This window comes from Lutra lutra, chromosome 1 (assembly GCF_902655055.1).
Source record: "Lutra lutra chromosome 1, mLutLut1.2, whole genome shotgun sequence".
Taxonomy (NCBI): Eukaryota; Metazoa; Chordata; class Mammalia; order Carnivora; family Mustelidae; genus Lutra; species Lutra lutra.
Genome location: NC_062278.1, coordinates 210,697,585 through 210,716,287, shown reverse-complemented (window position 1 = coordinate 210,716,287; position 18,703 = coordinate 210,697,585). Strand labels below are relative to the sequence as shown.

Here is an 18,703-nt window from a genome sequence, read left to right as displayed (position 1 = left end):
TGACCGACCCGTCCCTCTGGGTGAGTTCCGTGCGGGAAGGACCCCCCCCCCCCCCATGGAGAGCTACCCTGTCCAACTCACACCACAGGGACACCCCTACACCCTACCTCGCTGGGCTGAAGGGGGTCGTGATGGCCCGAGGGACGGAGTATGGGACACCCTACTGGGCTTTATGGGACAGGACGGTCCCACGACCCGCCCCGGGGCCAGCGGTTGTCCCTCCTCTCCCGCGGGGGCCGGGTTGGGGGCGGTGCCTGGCGGGCGGGGGCGGTTCCTGCGGCGGGGGCGCAGTCACCCGGCGGCGGGCTGCGGGACGTACTGGGCCGGGGGTTGGGGTGGGACCCGGTGGGCGCCATGGAGCTGCTCTCGGCGCTGAGCCTCGGTGAGCTAGCGCTCAGCTTCTCGCGGGTGCCGCTCTTCCCAGTCTTCGACCTCAGCTACTTCATCGTCTCCATTCTCTACCTCAAGTATGAGCCAGGTGAGCCAGAGCCAGCAGTCCGCGGGGGCTGGCATCGCGGGGCGGGGGGTGGGGGTAAACCTGCGGGTCGCGAGGAGGGGGAAGCCCTAGATCATGGCGGGTCACAGTACCAGGGACTGCTTCGGGGGAGCAGCAGGTGCTGGGATCGTGCTGTTCTTCCACCAGGAGTGGGCGGGGGGCGGCGGGGGGAAGATGAGGGAGGGCAAGGAGAGAAGCCCCCGGGATGGTGGGGCTGGGGGAGTGGGAGCGGATGAGGGCTGGATGGCAGGAGAGGAATGCAATTGTATAGAAGAGGGGGAACAGGTGCTCGGGAGGGAGCTGGAAGAGAAGGTCAGGGGTTCCGGCAGGGTCGCAAGAATTTGGGCAAGCGGCATAGGTCGTGGTGAAAGTGCAAGCTGGGGTCGGTGCTGCCCGTCTGTCCAGATGTCCTGGCCGCCCGCAGTCGTGACCTCCCTCCTTGCCCTTGGCGCGTGGAGCCGGAGCGGCTCAGTGTCTATATAAGGACCGGCAGTGCTGGGGGTAGTAATCCGGTTCAGAGAAAGTGACACCGGTGCCCCCGCTGCTCTGCGGCCCTCGGCCCTCGGGCAATCTCCCCTCCTCCTCCGACAGAGCGAAGCTGGGTCTCCCGCGCCCGGCGGGAATTCTTCCAGCGGCGGCGCGGATCCTTTCCACTTACTGAGAAGGATCTGCCCTAGGGCAGGGTGATTTGGGGTTAGCTAACCCAGCCAGCTCCAGACCGCCCCCCCCACCCCCCCCCACCCCACCCCACCCCCCCGCGGAGAATCGCAGAAGGGAAGAAAGACTCTGCTTCTTGGGGCTTTTTAAAGCTTTTTTTTTTTTTTAGATGATGGTAAATAGACTCCTTAGAGTGTGGTCTATTTTTAGATAAGGCTCACTGAATGTTTCTTGTTCATCTCCTAGCGTTTTAACTGTTATAGCACACCAGCCAACGACAGGGACAGGAATTTAGCTTTAGAAAAGGGATTGATCATCCGGAAACTTTGTGACTGTTTCTCGCACTTAGATGTAAATTCCTCTATATTCTTCTTCCAGGACTGAAATAGCTTTTTTTTTTTCCCCAGATTATAAAAATAGGTGCTTCTTTGTTTTTAAAAATCAAGCTGAGAAACAGAAAGGAAAAAAGATCATTACAGTTGAGGTATTGCCGGCCCTTCCAGACCTCTATTCCATGCATTTATAACCCTGTAGTTAGAGATGGTAAAGCACGATTTTATGCAAATAGGATCATATTCTGCTTGCCAAGTGTTTTTGTTCTGTTTTATTTTTGCCCGTCCACAAGCCAGAGCCTATTCTTTAAAAGCTATTCTGCAGATCAGTTACTTTGCAAAGCAAAATAAGCTTTGTGTTGTCTTAGCACGGGCACAGGACTGCATTTCCTGTCCAAGACAGATTTTGGTGGCTCATGCCAATCCCTGGGCAAGTACAGAACCTAGCACACCTTGGGAAATCTTAAACTGTGGAGGGCTGGCACTTCAGAGGGATGTAGGACACAAATGTCTGGAGGAAAGAGGTCTTCAGCCTGGCCGGGAGTATGCAGGGGGGTCTAGAAATTTCTGCCAGAGTGAATAAGTCATCTGAACTAGAGGTACTGGAGCCTGAAGGTTCCTGAAGATGGGGAAGTTTCAGTGGTTCATAACCTGCTTATATTAGGGGCTCGTGGGGGCTCTTAAACCCCCATCTCACCTCCACTCCAGACAAACTAAATCAGAATATTTGGGATAGGGCCATCCCTGCATGCTTATGTTTCAGGGTCCCCTCCCCAGTGATTCCTGCATGCCTTCAAGATTGAGAAACCCCTGCCCAGTTCACATGCCCTCGGTTTGCAACTGAGGAAGTAGGAAATAGTGGCTAAGCTAATTTACATACCCAACCTGTGGTCCCCTGGCTGGTAGATGCAGCCTTGGGACTTAAACCCAGGTCTCCTGGACCCCAAGACTCACTCCAGTTGCTCTGAGGTACTTCCTTCCCTTTAGAAAAGGAGGAGTTGGGCTTAGCTGTTAGCCCCCTACCCCACCCCACCCTGTTTGTTGTTCCTGCTGAGCCTCTACAAAGGTTTCTTAGAATCTGTGTGCTGACTATAGGAGCGGCCACAGAATCTGCAGGGCCCCTCACTCAGAAAGTCAGAATTTCAAGATGGTGACAGCAGCGCTAAAGTGAATGTGGGACCCTTCTGAACACAGGGTCCTGGGCAGTGGCACAGGTAGCACACCTGTGGAGCTGAGAGCCACGCTGGCTTTTAGGGAAAAATCTCTGAATTAGGAGTCAGCCTCTACCACTGAATACCAGGCTGGTGTCTGCACCTCCGTGAGGTTCAGCCCACTCATCTATGAAACAGTCTCGTCAGAACATAATCCCAAACTCTTCTCCCAGGCTATTGTAAAGATGTATTGAGAACTTTGTCCGTAGTAGGGTCTAAGGCACTTGGGAGAGGTAGTTAAAATTATTTGTAAGGCCGTGGGAGGATGTGTTTCCTGAGATGCAGGCATTTTCTGGGTCAGGCTTTCGTGAGAATCCTGAATGAGGACAGAGCTTAGAGTGTGGTCCTCAGATGAACAGCATCTGTGGCCCCTGGGAGCTGGTTAAGAAATGCAGAATGCCAGCCCACCCTCCCCCCACCCCCAGACCTGCTGAATCAGAATCTGTATAACATTTAAGGAAGGATGGACTAAAAGAGGCAGGAGCTCCTTATTAGAACCTGGAGCTCCTTAATACGGCCGGGAGAAGAAGATCTGGCTCACCTCCGGGTTCCCTGGTTCTATCCAAGAAGAGAAGAAAAAGCAGTGGATGTCGGCTGCATGGTTGAACGAATGAATGACAGTCTTGGATCCTTTTAAGCCTTGACCTATCCCAAGAACCTTCCAGACCAGTGGTTCTCCAATATACCTCCACATTAAACTCACCTGGGGAGCTTTTCAGAACACTCTTGTTCCCGCAGCACCCTTCCACTTAAATTAGAATCGCTGTGCACGTTACCAGTGTCAGTATGTCTTTTTTAAGTTCCCCAGATGAGAACCAGTTCTGTGTAAACAGTGTTGCCCAGGTCTCTGCACAAGTGACAATGAGGGCCAGATCATTCTCTGTGGTGGGGGCCATCACAGGCATTTCAAGATATATCACAGCATCCCTGTGGCTCAGCCTACTAGATGTTGGTAGCATCTAGTTGTGACAGCTAGTTGTGACAACCAGAAATGTCCCCAGATGTAGTTGTCCCCAGTTGAGAAGCAGTGATCTAGACCAAGTCTCAAACGCCCAGTGCTTTCAAGGGCCAGGCAGGTGATGCATGGGAAGCAGTCTGCCAGCCACGTGGGACTGTTCCCAGGTGAGACCCAGCCATGCACATCTTTGCCTGATTACAGCAAGAACCACCAGGAGTGATGTTTCCAGGGAAGCTGGACGTGCTTTATGCAGTTCCCTATATGTACACGTTCGGCTGTTCAGACATTTTTTTTAATTTGTTTTAAAAAATTGTTTTAAATAAAACAATTAACATTTTTTTTCTTTTTAAGACGTTAATGGGCTATTTTCTAGAGCAGTCTTAGATCCACAGCAAAATTAAGCTGCAAGTACAATTTTCGTGTACTCTCTGACTTCTACCCCATCAACATTCTGCCAGAGGGGTACCTTTGTCATAATCCAGGAGCCCGTATCATTATTATTATAATATCACTATCCCATATTATCAACCAAAGTCTAGAATTTACATTAGGGTTACTTGGTGTTGTACGTTTTGTGGATTTCGCCCATTGTATAACGTGTATCCACTGTTAGGTTATCCTACAGATAATTTCACTAACCTAAAAATCCCCCAAGCTCCCCATGAGCATCCTGCCCCCTCCCTCCCTCAAACCCTGGACAACCCCCGATCTTTTCATCATCTCCATAGTTTTGCCTTTTGCAGAATGTCATAGAATTGGAACCATACAGTGTGTTGCCTTTTCAGTCTGGCCTCTTTCGCTCAGCGGTATGCATTTAAGGTTCTTCCATGTCTTTTCGTGGCTGGAAAGCTCATTTCTTTTCATTGCTGAGCAATCTCCCAGGGTACGTATGCACCATAGTTACTTATTCACCTACCGAAAGACATCTAGGTTGCAGGTTGAACATCTAAAATACTGTGGGACTAACAAGACAGCCCCTTGAGCCCTGTTTTGAGATCTCTGGCATGAAGTCTAAGCTTTTTGAGGGTGAAGGGCTGCCTCTCCTCCAACCTTCCAAAAATCTGTCACAGGGGAAGAAACCAAGGCAGACAGCTGAGCTCCTTCAAGTCACTGAGAAGCTCTGTAAATACACCTCCCATGTTTGGACCTCAGACTAAATAGTGCAGAGCCATGGCTTTGCTAAAAGTGCCCTGGGGAACCTTCTAGTGCTTCCCTGCCTTCCATAGACAGGACTCTAACCCCCCAGAGAGGGAATGCTGGGATTCCCATCCCAGGCCAGAGCTAGGGACGTGATCAGGGCTTCCTCCTCCCTCCTCAGGCAGAGCTGATTTGTATAAATCCATCAGCTAAAATTTCCACCCACAGGTACTTTCCATTTCAGTTCAGTTCCAGGAATAACTCGTGCATAATTGCTAATCTCTAAGCAATTTCTTTTTGTTCTCACCGGCGCCCTTTGAAATGGGTAATAGCACCGGGGTGACCACCTGACACAGGTTCCATTAAGACAAGCACCAGAAGCCCCATGTCCCGGGAACCCCTTGGTCCCAGGCAAATCAGGCTGACTGGTCCCTCTACACAGCACCCCCATTATGCACAAACGCACCCATTGAAACCCGGAGAGAAGAGTGACTAGCCAAGCTCACCCAGCGAGAGGGGAGGGCTTTGGTGGCAAACCTGGGATTGCAACCCACTTTCTCGTGGTTCCTGATGCTCCCCCAGAACCCAGCAAGAGAAACCAGGAAGGAGTATGGCAAAGGGAAAGAAAGAGCCAAAGAGAAGGTTCTCGGCACTGCCTTGCTGTGGATCTTCAGGGCAGGCCCATCCCCCATCAGCCTCCATCTTCTCCAGTGTGGCAATGAGGAGACTGACGTTGGTCGTCTGGGTTGCTGAGATAAATAAGTTTGATAATGCTACGAATCATCTTGATAATTACGCACAATGCATTTTGAATCACCAATACGACTTGGGAAGAGGGTACTCTCATCCTCTTCTTTGGAAAGCAGAGGAAGCTGAGGCTGGCAGGGAGCAGTCATTTGTCCAAGGCCACACCAGAGAGAGTGAGCAGCAGGGCCAAACCGGGGTCTGTGACTTTTCCACCAGGGCTCACCCATGGTGCAAACACGGGAGCCTGCTTTACTCCCACTACCTGCCACCCTGCCCCCACCCCCTGCTCCCTGGCCTCAGTCCCTGGGATGGTCCCAGAGGGCACCAGAATGACCCTGGAAAGAATTCAACCCCTAACGGTTATTTTTAGATGCAGAGGTATCCATTTCTGCAAAACATGGGTGCCTCACCTGACCCAAGCCCTTGCAGGACCCACCAGTTGCTCCAAAGGATTAACTCTCAGCTGGCAGCATTTTAAATAGACACCCCAGGGAAGAGAAGAGAACATTCTGCCTCATACTGTAGGACCTTTGTCAATGCTGAGACTTAGGACAACCTCGAGGGCAGGGAGAAGATGTGCTGTGGGCTTGTAACTCCAGAGTGAGATCGAGGAGGGAAATTTCAATTCCAGCCCTTGTCAGGAGCTGGGCAAAGAAGGGACTGGGGTTCGCACCTGGCAGAAGGAGTGGGACACAGAGGAAAAATGGTTTGTCCAAAGTCTCATGGTTAGTTGGGGGTGGCAAAGAGAAAGGGGAGTGTGTTTACAACTTTTTTTCAGACTTTTATTAAGCATGTTTCCTGATTATAAAATGTAGTTTGTGCAAGAGAATGGATAGATAATTTGGGTTCTATTCCTATGTTAGCATACCTTACGGCAGAGAAAACTAAATACAGCCCTTGAAAATATTGTGCTCCGTGAAAGAGCGAGAGGTAAAAGACTATGTTATATGATTCCACCAAATGAAGTATGTAAGTTCAGTACATTTTCCTTCCTCCAAAAGGAAACCCCAGCCCGATGAGCAGTCAGTCCCCATCCTCCCCTCCCCAGCCCCCCGAAGTCACCAGTCTACTTTCCGTTTTTGTGGATTTGCCTGTTCTGGACATTTCATACAGATGACCTCACACACTGTGGGACCCTTTGTGTCTGACTTCTTTCACTTAGCATGTTTGTGCAAGATTTGTTCTCATGTTGTAGGACTTCATTCCCCTTTAAGGCGGAATGATATTCCATTGTGTGGATCTACCACATCTTGTTTAACCATTCATCTATTGGTGGACACTTGGGTTGTTTCCACCTTTTGGCAAATTGTAAATAGTGCTGCCATGAACACGATTTTTTTTTAAAGATTTTATATATTTATTTGACAGAGAGAAAGATCACAAGTAGGCAGAGAGGCGGGCAGGGGCGGGGGTGGGGGAAGAAGGCTCCCTACTGAGCAGAGAGCCCCACGTGGGGCTTGATCCCAGGACCCCAAGATCATTACCTGAGCTGAAGGCAGAGGCTTTACCCCACTGAGCCACCCAGGAGCCCCATGAACATGATTTTTTAAGAGCCTTCTAGAACCTTTTGCTAGGTTCTCTGGTAGGATATAGCACGGTTCCCCCACTGCCCACCTCCTGCTCCTGGACCTCTGATCATGGCCATCAGAGAGGGAGCAGGTGGTCAGGATCTGATAGGAGGCTGTGGAACCCCGTGTGATGAACATCCCATGTCCCTCTTGCCTATTGGTTTTCCGGGGGGAATCTTGTTTTTACTAGTTTTGATGATTAAGTATTTCAGACACACAGAATAAATATCACGGACACCTCTCTCCCCTCCAAACAGATTTAACAGATGTGAACATAGATTTGCTTCAGATGGTTTTCTTAAAGACTTTATTTATTTATTTATTTATTTGAAAAAGAGAGAGAATGAGTACAAGTTGGGGAAGGGGCAGAGGGAGAGGAAGAGAATCTCAAGCAGACTCTGAGTGGCGCACGGAGCCAACTTCATGGTTCTTAGAGTGAAAGATCCTACAATGACCCTGTTCCAAGTAAGGTTGCATGCTGAGGTTCCGGTGAGCATGAATGCTGGGCAGGAGGACCCTGGTCCCCCATATAACTCGCTGCAAGTGGGGATAATGATCTGTATATCATGTGCGGCTAACAGCTCTCAAGGATGGAGCGAAGGGGTATAGTTTCCTGGGACAAAATAGTAACTCCCTGAATCAATGAAGCAGGGAGGTTTTCTTATAGTGCGACCCAGAGTGCCCAACACAGCCTCAATGCCTGGGGGTGTTCCCTCCACATTTACTAGAAGGGGAGCTCCATGAGGGCGGGAGTTCATTCACTCCCAGCTGTTTATTGGGTGGCTGCTATTTGGCAGGCCTAGCGCCGTGCACTGGGGGTACAGCAGCAGGTAAGACTGAGGAGGTCCCCGTACTCACCAAAGGATTAAGACCAAACCAGTCAGTTGAGTGTATCAACAGTATGGATCCGTATTCATGTCAGTGTCTTTGTCCGTGGTGCAGGTCATGGAGAGACCAAGCATTCAGACTCAGTTTGGAGACTAAAGGCATTCAATTTCTAGAAACAACGTGACTTTTCGTTTAGGATTTTTTTTTTTTTTTTTTTGAGAGAGAGGGCACACGAGCAGGGGGAGGGGCAGTGGGAGAAGCAGAATCCTGCTGAGCAGGGAGCCCAATGTGGCACTAGATCGCAGGACCCCAGGGTCAAGATCTGAGCCAAAGGCAGACACCCAATCAACTGAGCCACCAAGGTGCCCCCAAAGTGACAAAAAACAGGGTGCCTGGGTGGCTCAGTCAGTTCAGCACCCAACTTTTGATTTTGGCTCAGGTTGAGCCCTGCATTGGGCTCCATGCTCAGCAGGGAATCTGCTTGAGATTCTCTCTCTCCCTCTGCCCCTTCCTCCACTTGTGCTCTCTCGCGTGCATGCTCTTTCTCTCTCAAATACATAAACACAGCTTAAAAAAAAAAAAAAAGAGGGGCACCTTGTGTATAGATTCTAATATTCACCACCACAGTTGGGGTACAGAATGGTTCTGGCACCCCAAAGGAACTCCCTCGCAATGTTCCTTTATAGTTATATCCTCCTCCATGCCCTAACGCCTGGTGACCACTGATCTACTCTTTGTCACATATCGCTATGTTTTTTTTACTTGGAGAAAGTCATAGAAATGATATCATATAGTATGTAACCTTCTCTTTTCTTTTTAAAGATTTATTTGAGAGAGAGAGCAGGAGTGAGGGAGGGACAGAGGGAGAGGGACAGAGAGTCTTTTTTTTTTTAATTTTATTTATTTATTTGACAGACAGAGATCACAAGTAGACAGAGAGGCAGGCAGAGGGAGAGGAAGGGAAACAGGCTCCCTGCTGAGCAGAGAGCCTGATGTGGGGCTCAATCTCAGGACTCTGGGATCATCACCCGAGCCGAAGGCAGAGGCTTTAACCCACTGAGCCACCCAGGCGCCCCGAGACAGAGAGTCTTAAGCAGACTCCAGACTGGCTGACTGAGATACTTAGGGGTGGGGTTCAGGTATCTGGTTTGTAAAGTCCCCCAGCAATGCTGATATACAAACAAATGGAAGGTCAGTGCACTGAGCCCTTTTCTTGACAAATGGGATTCCTGTTTCTTTTTTTTTTTTAAAGATTTTATTTATTTACTTATTTGACAGAGAGAGAGAGATCACAAGTAGGCAGGGCAGCAGGCGGGGGTGGGGGTGGGGAGCAGGCTCCCCGCTGAGCAGAGAGCCTGATGCAGGGCTCCATCTCAGGACCCTGAGATCATGACCTGAGCTGAAGGCAGAGACTCAACCCACTGAGCCACCCAGGTGCCCTGGGATTCCTGTTTCTGTTTGCTAAGCAAGATCATTCTTTTTTTGTATTTTGTTGCCTTGGGTTTATAGTAAGACTCAGTTGACTATCATTTATGAGTGTGTATCCTCAGTTACAGAAACTGAAATAAGTTATATTTTTTTCTGTCGTCCATTTTATTTTATAACAGCTTCATTAAGCCATAATTCACATACCACCCATTTACAGCATCCCATTCATTGGTTTTCAGTATATTCGCAGACAACCAGCACGCCCAAAAGAAATCTGTAGCCTTTAGCTGTCACCCTCCCATATCCCCCATTCCCTCCAGCCCTAAGCAACCTCTAATCTACTTTCTCTTAGTGTTAAAAATTTAATAAAATACCAAGACCCATAATAGGATAAAGTCCACAGGGTCATGGGAGCCCAGAGGCAGGAGTGACTGACCCAGCAGAGCAAGGAAGCCTTCCTAGAGGAGGTGGCATTTGTGCTTGGCCATTTTTGCTTTTGTGTCTTTGCTCCTTCTATGCCACTAACTTGTAACAGAAGACAACAAGTGTTGGGGAGGAGGTGGAAAAGTTGGAACCCTTGTGAACAGCTGATAGGAATATAAACTGGTGCAGCCGCCATGGAAAACAATATGGCAGTTCCTCAAACAAGTTAAACATAGAATTACCATTTGACCCTTCAGTTCCATTCTGGGTGTATCCCCAGAAGAGTTGAAAGCAGGAACTCAAATTGATATTGGTTCACTTATGTTCTTAGCAGCATTATTCGTCATTGCCAGAAGGTGGAAATAACTCCAATGTCCATCGATGGGTGAGTGGGTAAACAAAATATGGTATATCCATACAATGGAAGATTATTTAGTCTCAGAGAAGAAGGAATTCTGACGCATGCTACAACATCAGGTTATTATGCTGAGTGAAAGAAGCCAGACACAAGGGGACAAATATGTGTGATTCCACTTACATGAGGTCCTTAGAGGAGTGGAATTCACAGAGACAGGAAGTAGATGGTGGGAGCCAGGGGCTGAAGGAGGCAACAGAGAGTTAGTGTTTAATGGGGACAGAGTTTCAGCTGGAGACAATGAAAAAGTCCTGGAGATGGATGGTGGTGATGGTTACATGACAGTGTGAATGTGCTTCATGCCACCGAGCTGTTCACTTAGAAATGGTTAAAGTAGCACATTTTATGTATATTTTACCACAATTTAAAAAAAAAAAGGTAAAAAGAAGGAGAGACCAAGAGGACAGGCGTGAGCTTGTAGGGATCTTGGCGTCAGCCCAAGGCAGGAGCAGCCGCATGGAAGCGTTCCCATCTGTACATCGCTCCCTCTCCACGCCGCCCTCTCTTGTAGGGATGAGAGTGACCGCTTGGCTGTGGTTATCAATGAGGATTTAGCAAGTCCTTCATATAAATGTAAACCCAGTGTCTGAGACCTGGAGGGGCTTGCTAAGTGGGACCTGGCGTTACCGTCATTGCCATGTCTCTGAGCACGGAAGGAGGAGCCCTGGCCCAGCTCTGCCTTTTCTCCGTGTGACCTCAGGCACCTGTCCAGCCTGTCTGAGCCTGGGTTCTTCCTCTGAAATGGGCAAGCTGCAAGGCAGCTGAATTAGGATGGGCTGACCGGAGGGTATGGGGACAAAGCATGCCCTTGGCACTCTGGTGACGGTGGGGAACACCCCTGTGCCCCTCAGGAGCAGTCGAGCTGTCCCGGCGCCATCCCATGGCATCCTGGCTGTGTGCCATGCTGCATTGCTTCGGGAGTTACATCCTGGCTGATCTGCTCCTCGGGGAGCCCCTAATCGACTACTTCAGCAACAATTCCAGCATCCTGCTGGCCACAGCTGTCTGGTAAGCACTGTCCAGCTGGTGGGGTGTGGGAGAGCAGAGTCGGGGGCAGGGGTGACCCAGCCACCTGGAAGGTGGGAGGTGGGGTTGGAGTAAATGGGGTTGGAGGAAATGGGACCCATCTGCACAACATTCACAGCAGACCTGAGTGCATTGCTGTCCACAGCTCTATCCCAAGCCCAGCAAGCCAGGGAGGGGGATCTGGACACAACCTCATCCCCCCAGGGACCCCCAATGGTCTGTCTCCCCCTGACGCTCTGCATTCTCTCCCCAAAGGTACTTGATTTTCTTCTGCCCCCTGGACCTCTTTTACAAGTGTGTCTGCTTCCTGCCTGTGAAACTTATATTCGTGGCCATGAAGGAGGTAGTGAGAGTCCGCAAGATTGCTGTGGGGATCCATCATGCCCACCATCACTACCACCACGGGTGGTTCGTCATGATTGCCACTGGCTGGGTCAAAGGTAAACAGGACCATGATGACATTGGGAAATCACCTCCGCTGAGAACCCCTGCTCAGTGGTACATGTCTGGCACCCAGGTTGGCACAGACATTGCTCCAGGCTACAAGGACTGTTGTGGGAGTCCAGCCTCATTAGCTGACAACTTTCGAGTAAATGGGAAGACTCTTCCAGAATTTAACTGTCAAAGATAAACAGGCCCACAAGACAATGATGGCTGTCTCTCAAGCAGGGGTCCTCAGCTGTGACACTACTGATGTTTGGTGCCTGGTCATCCTTTGTGGTGGGTGCTGTCCTGTGCGGGGTAACATGTTGAACAGCATCCCTGGCCTTCTCCCACCAGATTTCAGTAGTGCCCACCTGTGTGACAACCAGAAATGTCTTATCTCATTTGATTCTTAAGACTCTGCTTTAGGAAAAATCTAACATCATCCCCTATTTACTGAGAAGGGAAATGAAATGACTTGCTCATGGTCACACGGCTAAGGGGGTGTAGCTATGTTTGACTCCAGATCCTCAGAATTCAACATCCACATTCTTAATGACTTTGAAGTCCTCCTTTTCCCTTCTCCTTTGGCTATGCTAAGAGGCAGGCCAAGATAGACTTTAAAGCAGAAAATGTGGGATGCCTGGGTGGCTCAGTTGGTTAAGCCGCTGCCTTCGGCTCAGGTCATGATCCCAGCGTCCTGGGATCGAGTCCCACATCGGGCTCCTTGCTCGGCAGGGAGCCTGTTTCTCCCTCTGCCTCTGCTGCCACTCTGCCTGCCTGTTCTCTCTCTCTCTCTCTGGCAAATAAATAAATAAAATCTTTTTTAAAATAAATAAATAAATAAATAAATAAAGCAGAAAATGTTACTAAAAATTAAAGAGGGACCCTTTATAATGATAGTTCAATCCACTAGGAAGATACAACAATAATAAACATATATGCACCTAAAAATAGCACCAAAATATATAAAGCAAAAACTGAGAGAAGCTATAGGAGAAATAGATAGTCCAGCAATAATAGTTGTAGAGGTGGACCCAGGAGTAACAAGAAGACAAGGAAAGAAGGCTCAGCTTTCTTTTTGCTAACACCATGGGCCTCCTTATCCCTGCTCCCTGATACCAAAGTGGGTACTGCCAACATGCCGGGGCCTACAAGCACACTCCACTGAGCCATAGTGTACTCAGCTCCATTGACACATGGGGCTGGATCATGCTCTGTGGTGGAGACTGTCTTGTGCACTGTAGGATGTTGAGCAGCATTCCCGACCTTAACCCACCAGTAGCAGCCCTGCCCCAGTTTCAACAACCAAAAATGTTTCCAGATATTTCCAAATGCCTCCTTGGGGGCAAAATCACTCCAGATATGAACCCCTGGTCCAGTGGTACTTACCAGGTACCTCAGCACAGCCATTTCTGGAGTGGGTGTTCAGCTCTCTTTAGCCAATACATTTGGGGTAAATGGGAAGATTTTTCTAGAATTTCAACCATTATGTCCCATGTGGGTCTCGTTATTTGCTCTCCAGGAAGCCTGTGCTATAGAATAAATGCCCCAGGGGTATAGCTTGCCTCCCAGAGGGCACATGGCTTAAGAAAGACTGAAAATTTAGAACCCTGAGGAAGAGGAAGACTGAGATGGGGAGCCTTCTAGAAGCGTTATGCACAGTTCAGCATCCTGGGCTAGGGATGTCAAGGCAGACAACCCAGATTTGTCCAAGATATGCCTTGCAGATGAGATATGAGCTCAATTCCTTCATGCTGCTTTTGCTTCAAATATGCCATGTGACCCTCCTGAGCCTCAGTTTCCCCACTGCAGCTGGTTATTGTACACCCAGGCTCAGTATCTCTCTGGAGAAGACTCTAGGAGCAGTGAAGCTGCTTCCTTGGGAACTCAGCCGAGAAGAGTGGGGAGCTGGAGGTGGCTGGCTCATTCAGGAGCACCCTGTCTCCTAGGCTCTGGCGTTGCCCTCATGTCTAACGTTGAGCAGCTGCTCCGAGGGGTCTGGAAGCCAGAGACCAATGAGATCCTGCACATGTCCTTGTGAGTATCCCATTCCACCCCCCTACCATCCCTCCTGTATGTACAGGTGCCTCCTGGGCCTGACCCTGGGTTGGATGTTCCCAGTAACTTAGAAGCCCCAGCCACTAATTCTGTCTTCCAGAAGCTTCCAGAGGTCGTGGAGCATCCTTGGAGCTGAAAGGGAACTGTAACTCTGCCTTGGGGGGAGGAGCATGCAGAGCTGCAGGGTGATGAGATACTTGATTTGGGTTTTGAAGAGTGAGTAGGGGATTCCTGTCAAAGGGCAAGCCTCCGGACAGAGGCCAGCACCTCTGCCAACTGTCAAGTGAGAAAAGTACAATGATTCTGCCCAGTTCTGCAGGGTCACAGTACAGAGTGTGGGTGGGGAGGAGTACGGAGCATTGGTGGAAAATGCAGGGCACAGAGTGTGGGTTAGGAGTGTAGCTGGAACTAGGTGGGCAGGACCACAGGGCAGCATCCAGGACCCAACCTAGGGTCCCGTGCTCATTTAGCCTGTACATTTTTAAAAGACCTCATTGGTTTGGGCTCATTAAATTTTCTCCCAATCTATAATAAAGAAAGTGATAGCCATTAAAATATGACACTTTTTTAAAAGGCTCACCCATATGCCAAAGAAAATTCCCATTTCACACTTATCTCATCCCTACTGGAGGCCTATTCCCACCCTCAGTTCACCGACAAGGGAATGGGGACCCAGAATGTTATGTTGCCTGCTACTGAGTGGGCAAGTGCTTTCCCATCCTGCATTCTGTTTCGGCCTCATGAGCGGAGGGTGAGGGCTCCATGGATTCACGCTCATGAGCTCCCTGGCCCTGGTATCTGGTGAGCGCTTTGGAAATACCCGGCAGAATTATCATCATTAAGGACAGCAGTGAACCACGGACATCGGGAGCAGAAGTCACAGGTCTCTCTTCTGCAACAAGTTCAAATATTGCAAACCTATCCCATAGGAAAGGAAAGGAAAGTTAAGAAAAACCATGTGTTGTAATCCTACCTTCTGGGGGACATTTTATTGGGGTTTGGTTACACAGACATAGCTGACCGCCTGCATGCCTGACCTGTCTTCAGCCCCTCCAGAGGTCGATCTGATACCACGTGGCCCAAGACCCCACCTTAAATCACATCGTTCCTAACTGGTATGACCCAAAGTCCCCAAGTGAACAGAAACACTCCTTTCAGGCGGGACATTTCCAGGGCTGAAAGGAGACCTCCCAGGAGCCAGAGGGGAAAGCCACACCTCTCTTTGGGCCAAGTTAACCCTTTACTGTGCAGGGAGACTCCCCCCGCCTTATCTATGCCATGCAGGCAGCTTCCCACCTCCCACTCAGGAGAAGCTGGGATGAAAACTGGGGCCGGTAGCAGGCAGGTGGAGAAGGGGGGCTGGGCCAGAGGGAAAAAGGCCTGGGCTGCGTGGTGCCTCATAGTAACAGAGGCTGCCCCCTCCAGCCCCACGAAAGCCAGCCTCTATGGAGCCATACTCTTCACCCTCCAGCAGACCCGCTGGCTCCCGGTGTCCAAAGCCAGCCTCATCTTCATCTTCACCATGTTCATGGTATCCTGTAAGGTAAGCCGTCCTGCCCTACCCCACGCCAGCCCACACCTTGCAGGCTGGGAGCTCAGACTTGTGCTCTTGTGTCCCAGAATGGACAGCCCTAAGGCAGGGAGCTGGGGAAGGGGGTCCCTATAGGTCTGTGCATCGGAAGAAGGTCTGATAAGAGGAGGGTCCAGCACGTGGGGAAGGGTAAGGACAATTAAGGCCTTCTGGGCACAGGGCCCAGCCTGGGCAAAGGCCAAAAAGAGGGGCAGAAGCGCATGGAGTCTGTTTGGAGAATCGGGGCCTTGTGCTTGGTGATGGAGAACTGAGGGTCAAGACCCAGGAAGGCACACTCAGGACCCCAGGGACTCAGGCTGGATGAGGAATGGTGCTGGTTTCATCTTGAGGCCTTGAGCTGGGGTTAGCTCACCCAGGAGGGGTCTTCGGGAACCACACTGTCGTATCCCATAGATCTGGGAAGCTCTGCTTCTGGCTGCCTGGGAGGGGACCCATTGGTCACTGAAAGGGAGAAGGGAATGAGTCCCCCCTACCCCAAGCACTGTTTCTCTCTAGGCCCAGGTGTTGGGGGGCCCCTGACATTGAGGGGAGAGATCAACTGTCCCCATTGCTGTCTGGGGTTTCAGCACCAGAAGTCCTATATCCAGGAATCCTACAATAGTTAGTCATCCTCCTGGGGATGCGTAAAACCAGAGGGATGGATCTTGACTACCTCTGACCTTGACCTGGCTGACCTTTTCTCCCCTCTTTCCTCCTCTTACCCCCCACATCTTGCTTTCTGCCTCGGTCTCTATCTCTTTTGCTGTCTCCCTGTCCCTCTGTTACCCTACCTCAGGTGTTCCTGACGGCCACTCACTCCCACAGCTCCCCTTTTGATGTTCTGGAGGGCTACATCTGCCCTGTGCTGTTTGGGACCGCCTGGGGGGGCAACCATCACCACGACAACCATGGTGGGTCCCATGGTGGGTCCCATGGCGGGTCCCATGGTGGAGGCGGACCCGGCTCGCCACACTCAGCCCTACCTGCTAGGTCCAAGGAGGAGCTGAGTGAGGGCTCCAGGAAGAAGAAGACCAAGAAGGCAGATTAGTGGATGGCCCAGAGGCCTTGAGGGGTGCCAGGAAGAAGACTCGGACCCAGGACCCTCAGAGCTGGTGCGGGAGCATTGTGGGCTCTGCTCTCCCCTCTCCAGGCCTCAACTTCCCAGTCTGCAAACTGGGGCCATGTGGGGGGGGGTGTTAAATGAGATATGGGGGTGAGGAGAGGGTAGAGGGGTCCCTCTCTCTTTCTGCCAGGTCACCATAGCGACACATCTTTATTTGGCGGGAGACCCACAGCATCCTGGCAGTGGCCCCAGCCAGAAACCCTAACAGTTATATTCTTGGTTCTACTATTCCCTCTTTAAAACTATATCTGGACTCCGGAAGAACTTCAAGTCAGGTTGAGACTCGTGAAATTGATGGACAATTCCTAAGGGTCTGCTATGAGGCAGCTGCTGCGACTTCCGTCTCCTCGTGCCCGCTCCTCCCTCCGAGCCTCGCATTCCCCATCTGTGTAGTGGAGACCCTCCCCCCCAGCCCCTCCGTGTGGAAGTGCTGGTGTGCACCTGGACATGAACCAGCCTTACCAACTCTCTAAAGCACTGTGCAGGCGGGAGGGGAGGCCTTAAGGGGTGTTCCTCATGCTTGAGAACGGCTTTGCATTTTAGATTATTTGTGTTCGTGGATCGGAGAACCCCCGCAAGTTACCTGGCACGGAGGGGGGCCTTCAGTAGACACATTTGGGCCAGTCTTAAGAGCTTGGGGCGTGGAGAAGGCATGTTGTGATCTTTGGCTTCAGGCAGTCCCGAAACCAAAGAAATGCAGCAAGCTGGGCCGGGGTGCCAAGATCCAGCTCCATCAAGTGCCCCTGGACACTTGCTGTCAGGCCCTAGAAGCTCTGGGCCTCCCCATGCTGGCGTCCTCCACTGCTCAGTCCTTCAGAGGACTCGGCTTGCTCTGTGCCGAGCCTTGTGCTGCTGCTGGGCAGGCCCAGAACGTGCTCCAGGTTGAGTGAGGGGAACGGTAGCTGAAGCCCCTTGCCCCGACCCCACGGGCCACCTTCATCTCAGCCTGCATCACCAGGACAGCCAGGAGGGCTGAGTAGATTAGGTGTGGCTAGTCTCAGGTGGGGTTTGGGCACGGATGGGGCCAATTTAGAGCTGTCCTCTGCACCAGGGGGGGATCAGAGCAGCAGCCTACAACGGCAGCAAGATCAGCGCGTGGGGTCCCGGGTATTGCCGAGCTGTTGGGAAAGTGCCTTGATCTGGTGACACCTGGGAGCCGGTTGGGTCCTGAGGCTCCCAATGCATCCTCTTGCATGTTTATCAAGGCTCGGCATGAAGATACAGCAAATAAATCTGTTGTGGACGAAGCACATTGGCCTGGCTCATTTATTCCTGCTCTTTCGGCCTCAGGACACGGCAGGGTTCTGTGTCCTTAGAGACGCTCAGAGTTTCCAGGGAGACGAGGCTCATGGCAGCCCCCAATGGCCAAGAGGAGATGGAGCCTGTGGGTAGAGTTTGGAGTCCGGAGTTCACATATTTACTGTGCCACCGACAGATCATGGGGCCTCCTCTTCTCCAAGCCTGTTTGCTTCTTGGGGAATGGGGGTAATGATTATCACTGTCCTTTATGGACAGATGGGAGAATTAACGAGGTGATTGGGGTTTGCAGCTAAGAGTCTGTACAGGACCCTGTTAAGAGAACCACTTGGCAATCACACATCTGATAAAGGGATTGTATCCAGAATATATAAAGAAGTCCCAAAACTCAATAATAAAACAGCCCAATTAAAAATGAATAAAGGATTTGAAAGGACACTTGGCCATGGAGAATATATATAGATGACATTTTAAAAAGCACATGAAAAGATGCCCAGCATCCTTAGCCATCAGGGAAATGGGTGGGAAGGTACCCATTACACTGTCTAGGATGGTTAAATTAAAAAGACTGACCATACTGAGTGCTGGTAAGGATGTGGAGCAACGGGAACTCTCTTCATTCCGTGGGCAGGAATATAAAATGATGCAGCTTCTCCGGAAGACAGTGGCACTTTCTTAAAAATTTAATTTTCCGGGGTGCCTAGGTGGCTCAGTCGGTTAAACATCTGCCTTTGACTTGGGTCATAACCCCAGGATCCTGGGATCAAGCCCCATATCAGTGATCTCTATCAAATAAATAAACAAAATCTTAAAAAAAAAAAAAAGAAAGAAAGAAACTGAGTGGTGGAAATCTTAACTATCCTGACTGTAGTGGTGATTTCATGGATCTATATGCACATCACAACCTACCAAATCCTGTGGTTTAAAGCGTTTTTTTTTTTTTTTAATTTGACAGAAGGAGAGAGGTCACAAGTAGGCAGAGAAGCAGGCAGAGAGAGAGGGGGAAGGAGGCTCCCTGCTGACCAGAGAGCCCAATGCAGGGC

At 50.5% G+C, this 18,703-nt stretch overlaps 1 protein-coding gene across 1 annotated transcript; it reads left to right on the top strand.

Moving 5' to 3' along the window:
- Window positions 1–279: 279 nt before the first annotated feature.
- Window positions 280–17,650, top strand: TMEM38A (transmembrane protein 38A). Its single transcript, XM_047698710.1, has 6 exons — window positions 280–478; window positions 11,052–11,208; window positions 11,482–11,666; window positions 13,602–13,689; window positions 15,136–15,253; window positions 16,077–17,650. The coding sequence occupies exons 1-6, from the start codon at window positions 355–357 to the stop codon at window positions 16,326–16,328; spliced, it is 924 nt and encodes a 307-aa protein (XP_047554666.1). The 5' UTR covers window positions 280–354; the 3' UTR covers window positions 16,329–17,650.
- The last annotated feature ends 1,053 nt before the right edge of the window (window positions 17,651–18,703 follow it).

What these genes read in the sequence shown, in the direction of transcription:
- TMEM38A (XM_047698710.1), top strand. Translation starts at nt 355, where the DNA reads ATGGAGCTGCTCTCGGCGCTGAGCCTCGGTGAGCTAGCGCTCAGCTTC. An exon ending in CTACCTCAAGTATGAGCCAG is followed by an intron (nt 479 to 11,051) that starts GTGAGCCAGAGC and finishes TGTGCCCCTCAG; the next exon opens with GAGCAGTCGAGCTGTCCCGG. An exon ending in CTGCTGGCCACAGCTGTCTG is followed by an intron (nt 11,209 to 11,481) that starts GTAAGCACTGTC and finishes CTCTCCCCAAAG; the next exon opens with GTACTTGATTTTCTTCTGCC.